Source organism: Caloenas nicobarica, chromosome 11 (genome assembly GCF_036013445.1).
Source record: "Caloenas nicobarica isolate bCalNic1 chromosome 11, bCalNic1.hap1, whole genome shotgun sequence".
NCBI classification, from domain to species: Eukaryota; Metazoa; Chordata; class Aves; order Columbiformes; family Columbidae; genus Caloenas; species Caloenas nicobarica.
In genome coordinates, this window is record NC_088255.1 from 6,025,044 (window position 1) to 6,041,133 (window position 16,090).

General features: G+C 41.9%; 2 protein-coding genes across 11 annotated transcripts in view; one reads left to right on the forward strand and one right to left on the reverse strand.

Annotated features, from left to right (window-relative positions):
- Positions 1-18: 18 nt before the first annotated feature.
- LOC135993263 (ubiquinol-cytochrome c reductase complex assembly factor 5) lies at positions 19-2,355 on the forward strand. Its single transcript, XM_065642993.1, has 3 exons — positions 19-96; positions 356-529; positions 1,999-2,355. The coding sequence occupies exons 2-3, from the start codon at positions 379-381 to the stop codon at positions 2,064-2,066; spliced, it is 219 nt and encodes a 72-aa protein (XP_065499065.1). The 5' UTR covers positions 19-96; positions 356-378; the 3' UTR covers positions 2,067-2,355.
- Positions 2,356-5,455: 3,100 nt separating this feature from the next.
- Positions 5,456-16,090, reverse strand: part of PBRM1 (polybromo 1) — a 66,676-nt gene continuing 56,041 nt past the window's right edge. For 5 of the 10 annotated variants that reach the window (XM_065642803.1, XM_065642798.1, XM_065642800.1 and 2 more), the window contains 4 exons: positions 13,653-13,808; positions 11,195-11,265; positions 9,772-9,988; positions 5,457-9,439 (listed from right to left, as the gene is read on the reverse strand). In XM_065642803.1, the coding sequence (XP_065498875.1) occupies positions 9,267-9,439; positions 9,772-9,988; positions 11,195-11,265; positions 13,653-13,808 (617 nt within the window). In that variant the 3' untranslated portion in view covers positions 5,457-9,266. Of the gene's footprint in view, positions 9,440-9,771; positions 9,989-11,194; positions 11,266-13,652; positions 13,809-16,090 lie in introns of those variants that run through there. The other 5 variants (XM_065642802.1, XM_065642807.1, XM_065642801.1 and 2 more) reach the window with 3 other exon arrangements.

A 16,090-nucleotide genomic window follows, 5' to 3' on the forward strand; every position in this document is an offset into this window, starting at 1 on the left:
AATCAGGCGAGACGAGCCGCCCCGCGCGGCGTCACGTGGGTGCCGACCACGTCCTTCCGCTCGGCTGTTTCCAGGGCTCGGCAGCCCGCGCGGGAGGTGAGGGGCGCGGGGGGTCGCGTGCCAGGCGCCGCGCTGATTGGCCGCGCCCCCGCGGGCCGGGGGGAGGGGGCGGCGGGGCCGCCATGGCCGCGGGGGGCGGAGCCGGGCCCGGGCCGAGCGGCTCCTCCGCTCCCGCCGGCGTGACGGGAGCGCGGCGCCTGCGGCTCCGCCACAGCGGGCTCGGCCTCTCGGGTGGGCCGTGCAGGCCCCGTGCCGGCTCTCAGCCGCCTCCCCCTGTTCTCTCCCTCCCCCCGAGGTGTGGAGCTCCCCGCCCCGGTCATGCTGGTGAACAAGAGGGTGAAGCGCCTCTTGCAGCTGGTACCTGGGAAGCGGCGCTTCGGCGTGTACAGGTTCCTGCCCTTCTTCTTCCTCCTCGGGGGAGCCATGGAGTGGTTCATGATTAACGTCCGCATTGGCAAGGAGACCTTCTGTAAGTGAGGGGCGGCAGGAGGAGGCCCGGGCCCCGGCGCCCCGCAGCCCCGCGGCCGGTCCCGGGTGCCACGGCGGGGCTGAGCGCGGCGGCCGCGGGGCACGGAGCGCCGGCGGGGCCCGGAGCGCCGGCGGGGCCCGGAGCGCCGGCTTGGCCAGGGCTGGTGGCGGGGTCCTGGGCCTTCAGGCGCTAAAGACAATCAGCAAACCGGCCACCAGATCCTGCCCCCCTAGCAGAAGACACTGGGCAGAAACCAACAACAAACCTGGTTGAGAATACTGAATTAGGGTTGGTGGGGTTTTTTTTTTTTACATTTAAAAAAACTCACCAGGGTTGTCAGAACTTAAATGTAGGTGTGGGCTCATCTGAAACGTGACTCTTATTAATTAGGTAGTTGAAGTATGAAAATGAGTCATCAGACCATAGCTAATGGCACTCAGTTTCTAGCCATGAAAACATTTAATGTGGCATTCTTCCCTTCAAGAAGCCTTGCTAGAAATTTTTGCGTGCTTCAGAAAAGGATCAGATCTGTTGTGTGTTTTATGGGAGTATTTTCATTGTCAGGGGCACTCTAGTTGAGTCTGCTGTAGAATAAACCAGCTTGATAGTTTCCATAGCTGACAAACTCACTGCAACAAAATTGCTTCTTTTGAAAGATTTGGTTTGTTGTGGTGGTTTTGGTTGTGTTTTTGTTGGGTTTTTTTCAGTTTAATAAGGCCTGAGGCATACCTGTATAGTAATAAAGTCAGGTTAGAAGCTAATGCATGTGTATGTAGCAGCCTTTTTTCAGCCTGAGCCTTATTTTCTTGCAAAAGAAACTTCTAAGCCTAAGTGATATTATACTACAGTAACAATAATGGTGCATTTTAGCCTTATTACTGTTCCATGATCCATGCAAAATGACAGTGTACAAGACTGATAACCTCTGGTTTTTGTCAGTGAGAGATTTTTATTTTGGTGATGGATATTTAGGGGTGATTAGGGTGAGGGGAGGCAGGAAGAATGACTAGGAAGACTATGAAGGTTGACATATTACCATGTTGGGGTTTTTGGGGGGTTGGTTTCTTTAAAGCTAAAATACTAAAGCCACGCTGGCAGTCCTTAGGTGTTGACTTTGTGCCTATAATTTAATTTCCCTTTAGCTTCAGCTAGTTTGGGCATTTGCATTTTAATTACTCTCATGGGTAAGTAGACAAGAAATGACTCTATCCTACTGGAAACAGTGTTTCTATAAAAACATTTCATCAGGACAGATGGGAAGAACTTTAGCCCGTATAGGAGGGAGAACATGAGCTATTTTTAAGTGGTAGTAAGGACTTGTGTTGGCTTGAATTTTCAGTTGCCTGTTAACGTCTCCAAGAGAAAATGGGATTGAAAAGTTTAAAAAGAAATGACGGGCTTCATGCATTTAATACTATCTTGCACTTGAAAAACACTAATATATAAAAAAACCCCCCTTTTTCTGGCAGATGATGTTTATCGTAGGAAACGCTCTGAAAGACAGTACGAGGCCAGGATGGAAAAAAATGAATTTTAGCCGAAATGTTTCAAGGTGAAGGTCCTGGATGCTTCAACTGTGTTAATACCAAGGAAACATTACTGCCACATTGATGAGAAGATTTTTGTCTCTGCAAGATGAACTGTAACCCACAAGTTTGTGTTACACTCTTAGATGATGTTGGCAGTTTTATTCTTCTCACATCTACTTCATGTCTGTAATATTTTGTATTTAAGCCAAATACAACAGCAAAAAGTTCATTGTGTTTAGGCATCTGCCACTTATTTAATGTTTGTTTAGTACTTTCAAATAAACTAAACTGAATAAACACAGTCTGGCTACTGCTTTTCTTTGCTTGCTGACACCATTCTTGTGACAAGACCAATGGGAAAGAAATGTTACATATTGCATACACAGTATCTCAGCACAATAATAGTAATTTTTAGTTCATTTCCTTTGTACTGATAGAAACTGCTCTGGCATCTGATTTGTTTTCTTTCCAATGTGGCATAATTCTAACTAGATAAAAAGAGAGGTCAGAATTACTGCTCAGTGTTTACTCAGCCCACAGTGTTTGGAAAGTCATCCGTGCATCCAGGCTCCACTGCCTACGAGTGCTGGAGTTCCCATTGTTGCTACTGTAATGCTGAATCTGGCTGAGGGTTTGCGGGGGGGGAAAAGTGATGCATTTACCTGGTGTTGGGCACAAGTTTAGTGGCAGATGCAACAGCAGTCCCAGCAAACCTGAATTCTGTTTGCAGGACTCCTGTCTCCCCAAAGAAGGCAAACAGCTAACTGCTATGTCATGGACAGCTTTTAAAGTTTTGTTTTAGTTTTTAACAGTGACACTGGCTCTCAAGTGCATGAAGCATGTTGGTGACTGGTGCAGTATAATCAGTCAGGATCATATTTAATGCAATTGTTTCATTTCTGATTATGTGTATATGTTGAGGGTTCCACAAAGGAGCCAATTCTTAAGATCAGCCTAAAAACAAGCCTTAAGGAGTTCATATATTAATACTTACACGCACTCCTGTGCTAACTCCTAACAGCTGTTTTCCACAGGAGTTTTCATCAACTAAAGCAACAACAGCTGTTTTGAAGATGTCTCCGTGCAGGTACTCAACTTGCAAGCTGAGGATAACTGTTGTACTTTGTGTTGTGTTCTCCAAGGACCTGGAGGACTAGTGTTACTTGTGTTTTCAGGAGACAAAAAACTGCCAGAGAATTAGATGTGACTGTGCCGCTGCGTATTTTGACGGGACAGCATATTCATGACTTGGGGAAAAGCTCTATTTTGGAAGTAATAAGCTAGATTTTGACTTTGGTTCTAAGGTAGAGCCCAAGTTCAAACACTCACACACAAGCTGCTTTTTTGCAGTCACAGGTCATTCCACTGCAGTAAATCCCAACTGTAGCAATACATTAAATAATAAAGCATTAATAAAAAGCCAGATTTTGAGAATTGTTGAGCTTTAGCTCCAGCCGCCTTTACTTCTTGAGCCTTTTTTGAGCTGTCTCCTGCCAGTACTTGGTTTCCATGGAACAAGTCAGTTTTTCAGTACCTTTTTTTTTTTTTTTTTAAGAGCTAGCTCCCTGCCCTAGTTCTCAGTACTCAGGAGCCTGGTACGAAAACTTCCTGTGGTTTTCCTTAGCACTCCTGTAATAGTAGCAGAGTCATGGTCCAATCTTTCACTTCAGAGCTCTTATTTTGCAGAACTGTTTCTGATTTGCAGAGAGCCAGGTGCTTCTGGAAAATACCTTAGGTGTCTCCAGCTCACGAAACAGAAAGTGAGAGACAGGCTGCAGTCGCTCACAAGAGGTTTGGTATCAGGGAGTTCTGCGTCACTGGTTTTTCTGACCAGTGCAGGAATAAAATCTTTCTCCAAGTTGGCATCATACCATTTCAGACAACACAGATCTGTTATGACAGAAGGCAAAACTTGACATTCAGAAGTTTGAGCTGTATTCTTGATTCCATAATGTGTTTGCTAGTGCTGATCCTTCTGCATTCTTCAGTTTTGCCAGTCTCACTAACACTGGAAATAAGAGTAGTTGGAAGGCCCCAGTGCCCAGCCCATTCCAGTATCGAGCACGCTTGGGGATTTAGTATCCATTTTAATCTACACCCAGTTTTCAACAACCATGGTCTTCATCTGGTTTCCCAGTTTTATCCCGCCTGACACTCAGTTCTGTGCTCTTTGTCTTCCCCGTCTTCTTTCTGGCTCATGATTCCCCATTTCCTTCCCATCGTCCAGCTCCACCATCCGTCTGCTCTGGGTTCTGGTGGTGGGTGACGGGGAGGTGAGAACTCTGTGGCTTGGAGGCCGGCCCTGGGACACACCGCTGCTTCTGCTTGGCACCGCAGGAGCACGCCAGGACCACGGCTTTCGTTTTAGGTGCTGCTGAGCCCCTGCCAGTTCTGGGCTTGAGCACGTCCCTTCTTTCTTCAGGGAGTTCATCTGGTGTCAGCCCAGACAGCAGCTTGGCATCTATCAACAGTGATCACATGTGTTCACTTCAAGGCACTGCAGTAGATTCTGAGAGTTTGCAAAGCATTCCTGCTGAAAGCTTTCCAAATTGTAGAAGTCAGGCCAATATAGATACCAAGCATAGAAAATTTCAACTTGGTAAAGCAGCAGCAGTAAATAGTCATCTGTGAACAAACAGTGATTCTTGTGTGAGCACTGCTGCTCACCATTCCAGCACTTGAGACAATTTCACCACTGATTCAGAATGATTTTGTGGAAAGAACAGACCTGTTCATTGACCATTTCCCTGCTGTTGTTCACCCAAAACTGCTGCCTGCTGAAAGACCTGTTGCAAGCCAAGAAAGTACTGAAAAGAAGTTCCAGTAAAGCAAGCGCGTACGTGCTCAGCTTGTCCTCCTTCCTGGCACAGGGGTACAGAGCTTTGTCCCAGCTTATCAAGATTAAAAAAAGAATAGTCACCTGTGTAGGCGAATTCTTTCCTTGAGAGAGCAAGAGTTCTGCCCCCAAAATCATCCAACAGAAACTGAATTTGGGCACTCCCTATAAACAGTTGCACAGACTTCAGGAAGGACCAACCATCCTTCACCTTTTTTGACCGAAGCTTTCGTCGTGCTTATCTCAGCCTGAGCTGAGCCACGCTGGTTATCGGTGCTGCTGTGCAATTCAGTGCATTCTCCTCCGCTTCTTTTCCCGTCTCTCCTGCTGCCTCCTTTATCAGATGACAATCTGCACACTGGATTTCTGATCCCTCTTGGCACAGGAAGGACCGACCACAGGAGACCACTGTGTCTGTGAGCCCTGCCAGGGACTGGCAATCTCTTTGTTCAGGATCACCAGATCTACTGCACTGCACCAACTGTCCTTTTGTTTCTTCGTATGGTGGTTGAATTAAGACTCGCTGGAAAATGCAGTAAGCAAAAGGCATATGAGGCTTATTTTATTAATTGGAAAATGTAACATATATCAATGAATCAGATCTCATTTCTTACTTGATGTTCAAAGCATCCAACCATTTTTGAAGTACCACTCTGATTTAGTGCATTTGCAGTTGAGAGGGGGCTAAATACATCTACGGGTGTTCTTCAGTATCTCAAATTGAGCAAAAAAGATGTGGGGGATGATTAGAATTAGTCTCCTCTGTGCAAGTGCACCATCAAATTTTAGAAAGGTGGAAGCTCTGTAAAGCTGGCAGCCTGTGCGAGAGGCTGCGTTTATCTCCCAGGTCCAAGATATGAATGCATGTTAATTAAATATAATGCTATCTGTTCTGTTGTTTTCTCTTTGTAAATTGTATGTCAGAGGCAGCTTGACACTCGAGAGGTTGCTGTCAATTTTTCTTGCCATTTGTGGTTTTAAAGAAAATTTATTGTCTGGTTTTTTAATTTTATTGTGTAAGATATGCTTTTTTCTATATTACCGTTCTAATTTCCTGTATTATACAGCTACATAAAAGAGAGTCCTGAACCAGGTTAGTTTCCAGTATGAAATTAAGGCTTGCTGTTTATTTTCAAAGCAATTAATGCAGGGACAACTGGGCCTGGCTGAATCTTATCATCCCCACTCAGCTTGTTCCCAATGCGTCACATATTTTTCAGGGTTTACTGTTCATGCTCCTTATGGCTTCGTTTTTCAATCATATTTTTCAGCACCACTGTTCTTATCACCTACCAGGCACATTTTGCAATACACGGCACAATATAAAAAGGATTCTTTACCACAGACAAGCACGCATGTACCCAAGGACTTGACAAAATCTGGATCTGCAACAGCCAAAATTCCTTGAAATAAAATCCTAACAAAATTCTTGATGGGACACTCAAACCTGGTTAATCCAAAAACACTTTGTGAACTATTTTTATTCAAATTAAAAAGACTCGGGTAAACAAAGTGATGGTACATACATGTTATAAACCTGGTTAGCAGCTTAACCTTCGGAAGTACAAGATCTAATGAAAAGCCAAGCACGGATTAACCAGGTCCTAAAACATACGCTGAAAAAAAAAAAAAGTCACCAACATCAACTTTTTGAATTTTTACACAAACGGTAAATTTTTTCATGGAAGGGACTGAGGAAGAGAACAAATAATTATGGTCTCCAACTGGTTTATGAAAATACCAGTCCTAGATAATCTATTTTGCACTCTCACAGAAGCCAACCATTTCCCATACATACTTTATCTTAATATGAAAGTTTTGCCTATGCCAGTACAATGAACGGCAGTGGAAAATAAATGAGGGGTTCAAACACCCACAAAGAGAGAGAAAGACAGACAGATGTCGTCTTTTTCTTTTTACCAGTGTCAGAAAACGGTTTCTTTTGCTGGTTTTGAATTCTACACTGGAGCCATTATATCCTAAATTTTACTGCAATTGACTGAAATGTCTCCCATACACAGAGACATGATTTTGAAATAAATAAACAAGGCTTAAGAGAATTGATTAGGGCCAGCCCAGCGGTAATGCTCTGACCTGCCTCGGGACGACCCAGGTTCCATTTGCACTTCCAACCTCTCCCTCCTGGGCAGAAGGAGCAGGGACCGGGGCAGGACAGAGCCAGCGCTGCACGTCTGCTCATCACTGACCAGCAGATAAATTAAACATCTGAGTTACACAGGCTCCAAAGGGAGTCCCATCCAGTCCTCAAAAGAAAAATAAATAAAACAATAACTTAACTAAAATCCATCCCAGGTTCTTTGGTGTAATTTTTGTTAATGCTGAGAAGAAGGAGAGTCTGGTGGTATATTAGTACAATCCATGATAGTTCCAAATACTCAAATACTAGAATTTGCTGCCCGATTCGTGTCAACGTCCCATCTTTGTGGCTAAAGACTGCAAAGCCTATGGCAATTTAAACATATTTTAAGATGATACTGTATATACAGGGGTGGTCTAAGACTATTCAGTTTCTACTTTATTAAATAAACTTGGTCATTTACAAAGGCCAATAAAGAATTTCTGTACCACAAGTTTGCTATTTGTAGAGTTAAAAAATTCTAATTTCCCTATATGTTGCTAAGCTTCATTTTCTTCATATCCATTGCGCATCTGACCTAGACTGTCCTTAAGTGCCTACTTGTAATTATATGTTTTTCTGTGCAATGACTGAGGATTGCAATAGGAGAGGGAGAGGAATTAGCTAGTAAAATTAAATAAGCATTTATACTTGCTCATGTCGCTTCCCTCCATCAGCAAAACAGAACCCAAGACATGCAAGTATTTGAAGAAAAATATTTAACCTTCTGCCAAATGCACTCAAATAAAAATGTTCTGTACTATTAGACTTCAAAAAACATTTCCACATGATGAACATCTCTAGGAGTAAGATGAAGTGTATCAGTAAATCAGTTCTTTGGACCGAGTTGCAGTGACCACACTTCTGCCAACAATTTTTTCAAATTAATACAGCTTTCCCAGTTACTTAATGCAATCCAAAACTATTAAATATTTTTTCTAAATTTAAATACATGAAAGGATTTACCTTTAAACAAACAAATCTGCAGTCCAAAAGGCTGGTTAGTTACGAGGACAGGCAAGTTTTTTGCAGAAGGCAGCCACAACCTTGAAATTTGGCAAGAGTCTATACCTACCTTACATAGCTAAAATAAAGAAAAAAAACCCCCAAACCCTCTGAAGGCTGCAATGCAAGTACTCTATTTCTCCAATGTACTAGGTATGCTGAATTTACACATACCGTACAGTAGTATTTTACTTTAAAGTTAATAAGTGTCAAATTTCTCTCAAATTTGCATTGCAAAACTTTCATTCAGGTGAATCAATACACTTAAAGAAAGCATACAAAAATGTCTTCCAATGCCCAATCATTAACAGAATATGTGCGAACTCAAAAATGTCGCGTTACTTCACTTGCAAAACAACCCAGCTTTCCTTCTCCTCTAACTTACCTTCCAAGAGCTCTACTGGTTCCAAGTTCTGCACATCTCTCCCACAAGCAGCCACAACTGCTTAGGGAAGAAACTCCCCCATCCCCTGCTCTGTGTCAGGGACATCACAGAACCCCCAGAGCGGGTCACGGGAGATGGAACGTTTCACCTTCTAAGGGCAGCCCAGCACACGTATTCTGTTACTGATTTAGGATCACAACGACCTTGGCTACACAATTAAATAACTGGACAGGACTGGACAAGATTAGAGGTCAAGACGCCCTTGTCCCATCCACACTAGCACTTCCATGATTGCTGTGGCCTCAGTATTGACTTGAAATGTCATTTTTTCCCTTGCATTAATGCACATCTTACCTTTAGCTTCTTTTAAGAGATCCTCCCTGTTCACATCCAAGCGAGATTTCTGCTGAAGTGGCTAGCACACACAAGCACATGTACACACATTCTTCTAAGATGTAAACTATGACTAATTTCACATTCCACTGTACCAATCTGTAAATACTTTGTTTTCTTTTTTCTTCTTTTATATAAAAACAATGGCATCAGATTCTCAGCAATAAAGTATAAGAAAGATGAATCCTTGACTGCACTTAACCAATTATGAAATCGCCTTTCAAACAAAGGAAACATATGCAAAAATCCATGTATTTGATAAAGTCAACTTAATATAACAAAAAGTGAAATATGCTTATTAAAAGTGTCCTTATATAAAAATGGTCTTGCAATGTACAGTAAAATGCAATACAAATTATTGTTGGTTATCTCTCCCCACCCAGTAACTAAAACAGCTATTGTTCCACAAAACTCCTTATATGCCAGTATCAAAGAAAGAAGCAATTATGCAACTAAACATTTTCTATGTTGTATGCCTGACGGATATTAAGGGTGTCTCGTAGCATCAAGTCTCGCAGACGCCACAGAGCATCGGCCATTGTGGTATGAGCCCCTTTACTTTTCAACCAGTGTGAAGGGAGTCGGCTCTCTTGTTCTTTTGATAAGTGGACATCTCGTCTTCGTGCTGGAAGGTGAAGAAATGGTCTAATTATCTACTGGCTTTGGTATTCACCACCATTTTTCTAGAAAAAGGCGAATGTAACTATACAGCATAACTTCTACCCCTAGTATTTAAGCCCATACAATTGATTCTTATATTTATACAACATTGATGGAATTAGCCTGCTGATAACATATATATTCCCAGTCTGTTGATTTGTTTTTAACAATTACTTGCATGTTTACATTTGGTAAGTAAGCAGCAGTCTAGCATCTTCCATAAAAGAAAAAAATAGTAATGGTTATGAAGAAGTGTGTTTCATCCGGAAACATGCCACTCTGTATCAAAAGCCTCACCTGCAAGGGTCTGGTCCCACTTGCTGATGCTGTTGGATTCAGCACTGAGCCCCTCAATGTATTTCAGATAGGCTTCAGAGTGGAGAAGCCTCTGTGTCTTTGGTGGAGGGGACACGAACATGGGAGTTGTGGGCTGCTGCATAACCGGCTGACTTGCTGGGCTCTGGCCAGGGTACGGAGGGGGTGCCTGCTGTCCCGGCGGGCCGAGGATCCCTATCTGCAGTGACAAAGCGACGGAGAGATCACATTAGGGGGAACTGCAGGGAAGCCGCTTCACATCTGTGCATCAAGTCATCCTCGTGCAATGGAATTTCAACACAGATGATGAGCAAAGGCAAAAGGAAATTTTCCTGGAAGACACCCACTTCAGCCAGGGCTCTCTGGTGCAGTCACCAACATGTACAGAGAGAGGAAGTGCAAACAAAACATATTCATTGCTCATACTTCTAATCTGTGTAAACATACTCTGGTTACTATCACCATTTCTCCTCTCTCCTAGTAACCTTAATCACCCCTTTGCCTCCTTTTTATTTCATACTTTCTCTAATTTGACCAGACACCGTGTGGTCTGTGAAGTGCAGGGCTTATCTCTAAAACATCTAATCCAAATTGACTCTGACCCTTGGATGACTGGGATATTTCCACAGAATAAATGCTAATCGCTGTCAGGCAAAAATTGCAGGCACACACACACACACACAAATCCGTGTCACACAGAAGAATTCCCATCATAACGATTAAGCAGCAGCACTGAGAACTCTTAGCACAGATATCCTGTGCTCTGGAATAACTCAATGTCATGACATACACACTCTACTACTTTCTCACTCAACTTCTGTTTTTCTTTGCACACGCTAGCAAAAATCACATTTCTCTTTATGATGCAAAAATTTAGTCAATAAAATTGGAAATGTGCTGAACACTTCATCTGTACTAATCACTCAGAAGGAACATCTGATCATCACTGTTATCCAAACTCACAAATTCTGAACTGCCAACGAACATCTGCTTTGTCAGTTTGTGAAACATGGGAGCAAACACCCATCAATGGCTGAGAAAGTGGAAAGCATCCTCTCTGCATCACCCAAGCGTGCAAAACCTACATTATCAGCAGTTTAACAGTGTATTGAAATGACTTGCCTTAGTCTAGTAGAAGGAAAACAAACCAAAACAATGTCTCGCTTACACTGCAGAAGTTATCCCACTAGACAGAACCTAATTAGTCTAGTAGCAATTCAACCAACAAATACAGACACACAGTCTGAGTGCAAGATATTAGCTGGTTCTAATCACATCAGTGTACACGTGGTTTGTGTTCTCCCTGGGAAAGGCCACGTGCATCCCACCCACGTCTTAGCTGAGATGTTGTTCAAATGCTAATCCAGAGCCTTAGAGCCTCATAAATCATGCAAAAATGACTCACCTGCTGTCCAAAAGGACTTGCTCCGGGTGCTGGAGTGCCTACCATGGGGGACACATTTTGGCCTATAACACCTATATGCCAAAATATAAAATAATTAGTCTTATTTCAGAGTAGTGGCAAATACGTCTTTGGTCTTCTATAGTAAGAATGTTTACTTTGATATCATTGCTCACAGCTATTTTAAGCAGATGTACAACATTTAAATATCCCACTCTCCCCAATAAAAAGAAACACTTTAGAAATTTCTGAATGTAAAAAAAAAAAGCCAACATGACAACTACCAAACACTGATATGTGGCCTGTTGAATTAAAGAAATGCAAAGTGAATAATTTTTGGTTTTCCTTTTTTTTTTTTTCCTTCACAGTACTTGGTGATTGCCTGGCTAAATCTTCTCATTTATAATACATGCCTCTGGCTTTACAGGATCTTCCTGGAATCCTTTCAGAAAGGAAATGCTGATTTGCTTTAGCAACGTTTAACATTTCCTTGTGTTCAGGTTTATAAAATACATTCACGGCAAGAGCAAATCCAAGCCATTGCACAAATTCATCAGATCTCACTAACACAAAATGCAACCTCCAGGTTAACCTTAATTTGTCTTATATATGAGACCAATGAACATTTGGAAAAAATCTTGAAAAAATAAAAATTGTTAGTTTTTCTCAAATATATTGAGGCTTTTCCCTATTGCACAGAGTGCAGCAGAAAATACCCCTGTCAGTCTTACATACAAAAATTTACAAATCTAAATGAGAGTCAGGCAGTTCCTGATACTTTACATACAGATGCTTTGGTCTGAAAGAATGAAACTTATGTGTGCTCCTGATTTTCTTTCCGTTTATATGTCACTTCTCATATTCATTCACTGGAAAAGCTGCAAACTAACTGTGCTCTTCCTATGGGTTTAATTTGCATGCAGATTTTTTTACCAGTGATCAAAAGATGTGACCCTGCATTTTGCACACTAAAGCGTATTTCAGATGCGCTTCCCATTTGATCACAGACCCCATTTTAAATGCATCTGAACTAACAGCAAGTCAGGAGCTGGAAAAACATTAATACAAGTCATGGAATATGGCACAGATTTTTTTTTTTTTGGTACAAAGCGAATAGGTCTGGAGGAGGGCACCCTCACCTTCCCATCATCAGAGCACAGCTACACCCCGGGCCCACCCAGCCTGATTTAGCACCACTTCACCTGTGGGTCTCCATTCCCAGGCATTATTTTTTCCCTAATCCATATCCTCTCAGTTTGAAACACCATACACACAGCCCACTTCTCCAGTGACAAAAACTCTTTAAAGAAATGCATAGTCCTGGACATTTGTATTGGCTGATGTGTGCTAAATGTCACCGACACCCGGCTGTTTTCCTACTCCCTCTACGTGACATTAGGGTGAATCTTGCACACCAGCGAAGCTGCAAGCTGCACACCTAATACTGATGGATTTAAAAAAAACCCAAAACAACAACCAATCAAGCAAACAAACAAAAACCAATTTACATACAGATAAAGTCTCAACAGAGCTTCTGATAAACGCAGTTGCAAGTGGGCAAGGGGAGGCAAATGAGAACACTTCTCTCCACCGCTTGTTGAACTGCTGAACGCATGATATGCACTCTTTTAAATAGACACGAGTTATCAGAGGTAAAAACTGAAAAAAATCAGTAGAAATCATGATGAGGGGGCAGATGAACATTTTTCCCCATAATTGGGACATGCTAATGGCATTAACACAGGAAAAATGTTTATATTTCGTTCAGCCTCACTTTTCATCGAAAGTGTGGCAAAAAAATTAGTAAATGTGTAGCAGATACGCTCTGAAAAACCAATTAAAAATTTGGCCATAGTAATATACTGAAATCATCCTATCCACAAATGTTTCTGGTTATTATTCCACTAATGAGGTTTAATCTGAACGCTGTTTTATAACACATGTCAGTGGCCCAATGGCCAAGGGGTCCTACATGACCGGGTTCATTTAAGTGCAGTCTGAATATTGATAAACATTAACAGACTGAAAGAAAGTGTGGTAGGAATGGCAGCGATAAATTTCATTTCTAAGCCCACTTCAATAAGAAAAGGCAGAGTGGAAGGATGCTGTTCAAATGACATAAGGACATGAATAGGCTGATTTCAGCTTTTCAGATCTCTGTTAAACTCAAGCACAATTGTCGAGGTTTTTGGCTGGAGCAAAACTACTGCTGGAACAGCATCATCAGCAGTTTCTCCAGTTTCTCCAGTAACCTTTCCCTGCTGGTTTACTGGACATGCTGTTCTGTCAATGTGTTGCATATATTCAGCAGTGCATTGTGTGGTGCTGCAGCTAAACAAACCTGCAATGTTCAGAAACAAAAGCTATGACCAAAACAAGCTGCAGATCATTTCTGTAACAACTGATTAAACGGCAAGTACATGAAAATGAAATAAGGAGGGAATGAGGATGACATTCTTACCGGGTGGTGGGATGCCTGGGATGCCTGGCATACCTGGCGGAAGTTGGTGGGGTGGGGGCACCCCTGGGTGAAGTGGCTGCATGCTGCCCATGCTAACAATGCCATCAACTGGGCCCTGCAAAGGTGGCAGCACCGGTGGATAGCCACTTATCATGCCTTGAAGGACACAACAAATTTCAAACATGCATCAATAACATGCAATATGGTCTACACAGTAAGACATGCACTATCCACAATAAACAAAAAAGGGCAAAAAAAAAGCAGCATCTTTAGTACAGCAAGATGATACTACAATTAGTATATCGCAAAAATGAATAAAAATTAAAAATAAAAAAGTTACAAATATGAAACACTATACCTTTGATGAATTAGTATTTAGTGTATTTGTATGTTTCTCATGGGGCAATAAATGCTGAATATTCAGATATGTTAACGCAAGGAACAAATTCAGCCACAATAAAATGTTACTAATGCAAGCAATTTTAATACAGCTTGAAGCTCTGCCATCTGCATACACATTACAAACACAACACTAACTACACAAGCTCCACGTACAGCCCTGCTGTGTGGGCAAGCTCAGAGACCAAACCCGACTGGAACAAAAATAAAAACCTATACATTTTTCTGCAGTGCATATGCAAAACTAACACACAAAGGCCCTACAACATTTGCATACTTAAAACTAAAGGCAGTGATGGGGTGATTTTTATTAAACTATTGTCAGTATGCACTAAGGAAGTAACTCAAATTTTAAACCTGACAGCACTGGATGTGCTGGGCTGCAGCGACTGACACCCACAGCACGAGACTGAAGGAGAAGGAATTACAAGCAGCATCTGCAGTCCCTCACAGAATTTCACCGACAAGGTTTTCAAGGTATCTATAGGAAAATCAATGATACGACAAAGACGGGCTTGTGTTGCTGCTCATAGCTTTAGTTTTCTGCACGTAAGACAATTTAGAGCTTATTCTGGTTTTGGCTCAGGTTTGTTGCTGTCCATGAGGTGAAGATACACAAGATAACTGCACTACTCTTATTAGGTCCTGGAACGTAATGTGCTTGTCCCTCAGCTGTTTTCTAGGCTTTTCATTTAAATGGATGCATTGTCAGGCAACCAAGGAAAGGGGTTTGAAAGACAATGAAAATATGACAGAGGACAGAAGCAGATCTAGAGAGATAAGGCAAGGTTAGAAATGCAAAATTGCTGGGGCTTCTCTAGTCTGTTCCCAGAAACCACCTACTGAGTCTTTGCCATACACCCAGTAACTCGGAAAAGAAACCTTCAGAACAGGGATTTCTGGACTAAGACTGGCCAAAACCTCACACCAGCTTTGACTGAAAACAAAGTTGTCATGAGCTCAGGATCAAAACAGATCGAGTAGTTCCAAAATACAAGCTAAATTTGTCACGTCCTCAGGAAGAGTTACAGAGGTGAGAAACCTGAAATTCCAAAAGCTTCACTCGGAGCAAACAACAGGAAAATAAAGAACTGATCTCCCTCAAACTCTCATTTTCCATTGGACACCTAATTGACACTTATTAAATAAATAGGTCTTAGGTACCTATTTAAAAATATCTGGAAACTCATCTGTACCTCTTTCTTAACATAGTGAAATCCATATTTCTAATGGAAAAAGTAAAAGAAGAAAAACAGCAAAAGCATCCCTAGAATAAAGGGCTTGCACTGTAGCCACTGCCTGGTACTTCCAGTGCACCGCAAGCTGCAATCACATCTTCAATGCATTTACATACACTTCCAAAGCTTTAAAACAAACAAAACAAGACAAGACAAAAACCTCCAACGAAACAAACCCATATTTATCGATCATGAAAGCTCATTTCTACACTTCCAAATCAAATACTCACTCAACAACCGGCTGGATTAAACAAAGCTGTCGTCAAATCTCCATGAGAAACCAGTTCCTGTAGCTCATCACAAGGTTATATGAGCATCTACTTTCATACCCCATGTATGAGTTGCTACTTTGATTTTAAACTAGTAAACATGGGCGAAGTACTTCCAGCTCCCATGGCTGAGATCTAAGAGGTCTTTCAAATTACTTGTTCTGCCATTTTTTACTGTAACAAAGTAAGGTTATATAAACTTTTGCAATGCCTAAATTTACAAGAAACTACAGCGTTGAGCGCTAAGAGAAACACGTCTCAGAAGGCATCCAGATTTCTTGGACCTGTGGGCCATGAAGTTCTCTGAACTTCTGCGATGGAGAAGTTCTCTGAACTAGAGAAAAGCAACCAAATGATGGAGGAGGATGTGAAAGAGGTCTCAACAGAATAAGATACTTCTAAGTAAGACTTGTGGAAACCAAAAGATGAAAGACTCTGTTTTTTCAAACGGGCCACAAAAATAGAAAGAATTTGAAAAGATCCATTTGATCATCCACTTTAAGGAAGTATCTCACAATGCCAAGGCAAAGAG

Coding starts and splice junctions, on each gene's coding strand:
- LOC135993263 (XM_065642993.1), top strand. CDS start 379: ATGCTGGTGAACAAGAGGGTGAAGCGCCTCTTGCAGCTGGTACCTGGG. Junction 530..1,998: donor CATTGGCAAGGAGACCTTCT/GTAAGTGAGGGG, acceptor TTTTTCTGGCAG/ATGATGTTTATCGTAGGAAA.